This window comes from Phyllostomus discolor, chromosome 6, assembly GCF_004126475.2.
Source record: "Phyllostomus discolor isolate MPI-MPIP mPhyDis1 chromosome 6, mPhyDis1.pri.v3, whole genome shotgun sequence".
NCBI classification, from domain to species: Eukaryota; Metazoa; Chordata; class Mammalia; order Chiroptera; family Phyllostomidae; genus Phyllostomus; species Phyllostomus discolor.
The window spans coordinates 160,736,856-160,740,835 of NC_040908.2; the positions used below are offsets into that span (position 1 = coordinate 160,736,856).

General features: G+C 38.3%; 1 protein-coding gene across 1 annotated transcript; it reads left to right on the top strand.

The window, feature by feature from the left end:
* Window positions 1-2,803: 2,803 nt before the first annotated feature.
* LOC114500292 (olfactory receptor 5B3-like) lies at window positions 2,804-3,771 on the top strand. Its single transcript, XM_028516944.2, has one exon. The coding sequence runs from the start codon at window positions 2,804-2,806 to the stop codon at window positions 3,740-3,742; it is 939 nt and encodes a 312-aa protein (XP_028372745.1). The 3' UTR covers window positions 3,743-3,771.
* The last annotated feature ends 209 nt before the right edge of the window (window positions 3,772-3,980 follow it).

A 3,980-nucleotide genomic window follows, 5' to 3' on the forward strand; every position in this document is an offset into this window, starting at 1 on the left:
TAAACTAAAGGAGAGAGGTAATTTTACTCTGTATTTTAGAATTAAGGAGAAGACAAGAGACTCCTCCAAAACACAGTAAGAATGCATGGTGGATTCAAGATTCATGCTCAGTTTTCCGACTTCATATTGGGGTTTTCCTCCATCTTTACTTGTCTTAAAGATCTAGGAATCTTTTCACCAGTACCTGATAGACAACATCACCAAGAGTATATATGTACACAGTTCCATGTCTAGATTTCAGATTTCAGAAGCACTATTCAGGATTGACTGTCCCTCCCACTGCAGGAGCAAGGTAAGCTTCTACATTTCATACACGTTGTTAGTGAGGACTGTCATTTATGCAAAATCCATGGGCTAGCTGTACCTACTATGAATTATTTGAGCACATAACCAGATATTTTTAACGTTTGTTTCTAAAACACTGAATTGAGAGTTGGGCTTAACTGTCAAAACTTCAGTAAGAAGTATAGTGATACTTATGGAATATCCTTATGTTGCTTTCCTAGAAAGGATTAGCCAATTAAAAGGTAACACTCTTATTGAGTGAATCTTAATTCACCTTATTTACTATCTGTTGTACTTTCACTAGAGGTTTACTACAAACACAAGACAGTGGAAAACTTTCCTTTAAACCACAGAAGTTTTGTAATGGAGTCAGCACGATCCATTGTCCTCTTTCCCCCATAATCTCACTTTATTACAATGTTAGAAACACATGTGCAAATGTTGATGGTGAGGTGGCTAAGAGTATAGACTTTTGATTTGGTCACAGATGAATTTAAATCATGAATCTTGAACTTTCCTCATGTTAGCTGTGCAACTATAGAGCTTTACATAGCTTCTCCAGTCCTCAGTTGTCTTAATGGTCAAAAGGGAATTATAAAATCACCTACCTTAAAACATTATTGTGCCCTGGCTGGCGTAGCTCAGTGGATTGAGCGCGGACTGGGAACCAAAGTGTCCCAGGTTCGATTCCCAGCCAGGGTACATTTCTGGGTTGCAGGCCATAACCCCCAGCAACCGCACATTGATGTTTCTCTCTCTCTCTCTCTTTCTCTCTCTCTCTCTCTCCCCCTTCCCTCCCTAAAAATAAATAAATAAAATCTTTAAAAAAAACATTATTGTGAGGATTAAACAAAAAGTTCTGTTTATGTAAATACATATATGTACACATACCTAAATACAATTACATATACCCATCATTTTTATTATTGTTTGCAGAATATAATATATTCTACAAGAGGTTATGGTTGTCAGAGGTTGACAAACCTAATGACTTTAAGGGCTAGACTTGTACAGAGAAGATAAGAGAGAGGACAATGGTGGAGAACAATGACTAGTACATGATAGGTGTCCTTCTAAAGAACTCAAATTCAGATTGAAAATATTGAAAACATTCTTTTGACTCAAGAACAATTATATAAAAAATTTAAACATAAATCTCACTACCAAAGTAAACCTGGAAGCTAAAGGCAGCCAACAAATTAGGAAATTTCAACACAGGTTTCTGTGTTTGTGCTCTGAGATGAGTAACAGGAAAAAGAATAGGTTTAAGAAAGAAGGATGATTTCAAGCTCAAACATGGATTGCAAGGAAAAATTAAGAAAAATAATGGATCACATGGAATTGCTGGACCAGACAGTACTATGGGTGAAGCAAAGAACTGGAGAAACTGGAGACAGAGAAAATCTCAATGGAACCAGGGTGTGAGAAAAGGCAAACTGAAGAGGAAGGCTTTAAGACTTTAAACCCCCTGCACACTTGAAGACCTACAGGTCGCCACCCATTTTTCCTAAACTAACATAAAGACAATCATACCATCCTAGCAGTAATATTATAACTAGCACTCATCAGACTATGCCAAACCCAGAGTTTTCTTGTTTTTTTAATGTACTACCTGATTTAATTCTCACAAGAACACTATAAATGAAATAAGTCTTCTTACTCTCTTATCTTTGTAGATGAGTATATGAGGTTCAGGTATGTTAGGTTAGGATTAATGACTCCAAGGCAGCAAACAGTTGGGCTAATACACACCTCAGCCCAGAGTCCAAGCTCTGTACCAGATGCTTTGCCTTCTCTTCAGAATTGCATCTCTTGGTTGTGTATGTTCCTACCTTATAAATCTCTGACTTATGACACTATGAAGCCCCAAGCACTGAGTTTAAACCAAGGGAGATGAGGAGTAACTATACATTGAGTAGAATTCAAATTTGCTTAAATACAATTAAGCCCATCAGACTTAGGAACCACTGAGTGTGGATTCAAGGGTCAGCGTGGACCAAAGCATGGCTTGTCAATTAATATGTGTTTGGATATAAAAAATGACTCAGCCTCTTGTGCATCCTAGTATAAATGGATGTAATAACAAAATAAACAATATTCTTAAGAGGACATAATGCATATACTGTTAAAGTGCATTGAGTGGTTTCTGACAGGTGAGCAACATGAAAGTATGTGCTTTCACCAGGCTTTGGAAAAGTCAATTGACAGGTACATTCACTGAGGATAAGGCATTCATGGAGTTATTTAATTTTCTCTATATCTCAATTCACAAATTTATGTACTTGAAGGTTAGAAAAAATTTTTCATAAAGGTCCTTCAGATTCAACAACATGTAAACATATATAATTAATGCACTTTGTTTTCTTATGAAGCCCATATTTTGTCTGGAGAGTCTTGAAATACAAGTTATTACTGTAACGACATAATACATGTTGCATGTACACTTCTGAATTTAAGTGTCTTTGTCACTGTTTCATTGTTCTCCTAGCCATCAAGCATTTTGTGATTCTCCACATTGATGGAGAACGCTACAGAAGTGATTGAATTCATCCTCCTTGGACTAACCAATGACCCAGAGCTGCAAGTGCCCCTCTTGATCATGTTCACTGTCATCTATGTTGTCACAGTGATTGGGAATTTGGGAATTATGGTGTTGATTCTCTTGGACTCTCATCTGCACACTCCCATGTACTTTTTCCTCAGTAACCTGTCTCTGGTAGATTTGTGTTACTCTTCAGCTGTCACTCCTAGAGTCATGGCTGGATGTCTTCTAGGACACAAGGTCATCTCCTACAATGCATGTGCTGCTCAGATGTTCTTTTTTTTAGTCTTTGGCACTGTAGAAAATTTCCTCTTGGCCTCCATGGCCTATGACCGCTATGTAGCAGTGTGCAAACCCCTCCATTATACCACCACCATGACCACAGGTGTGTGTGGAAGTCTGGCCATAGGTTCCTATGTCTGTGGGTTCCTGGATGCCTCCATTTTCACTGGGGATACATTCAGCCTCTCTTTCTGTGAGTCCAATGTGGTCCATCACTTTTTCTGTGATGTTCTAGCAGTCATGGTTCTCTCTTGCTCTGATAGACATATTAATGAGCTGATTCTTATTTATGTAGCGATCTGCAACATCAGTTTTGCAGTTCTGGTTATTTTGATTTCCTACATATTCATATTTATCACCATCCTAAAGATGCAGTCATCTTCAGGGTATCAGAAAGCTCTGTCCACCTGTACCTCCCACTTCACTGCAGTCTCCATCTTCTATGGGACTGCCATTTTCGTGTACTTACAGCCCAACTCCAGCCATTCCATGGACACAGACAAAATTGCATCTGTGTTTTATACTATGGTCATCCCCATGCTGAACCCCCTGGTCTACAGCTTGAGGAACAAGGAGGTCAAGAGTGCACTCATGAAGGTTGTCTCAAAGGCAAAACTGTCTTTAAGATTATGATTTGAACATTGTGCAATGCACAGTAACCTAGTTTCCTTAAGACCACCGGAAAATAAGGTTTCAAAGTAGTCACCTTACCCTTTCCAAAGTCTGATGTCCTAAAAATGGGAAACATTATTTCCAGAAATATACCTGAACAGGAAGGCCAAGATGTCTTGGGGTTCACTTGTGAAAAACCTTCTGAAAGATACTTTTTATTCACTCATTCAACATGCTTTTGTTTTTTTTACGACATCAA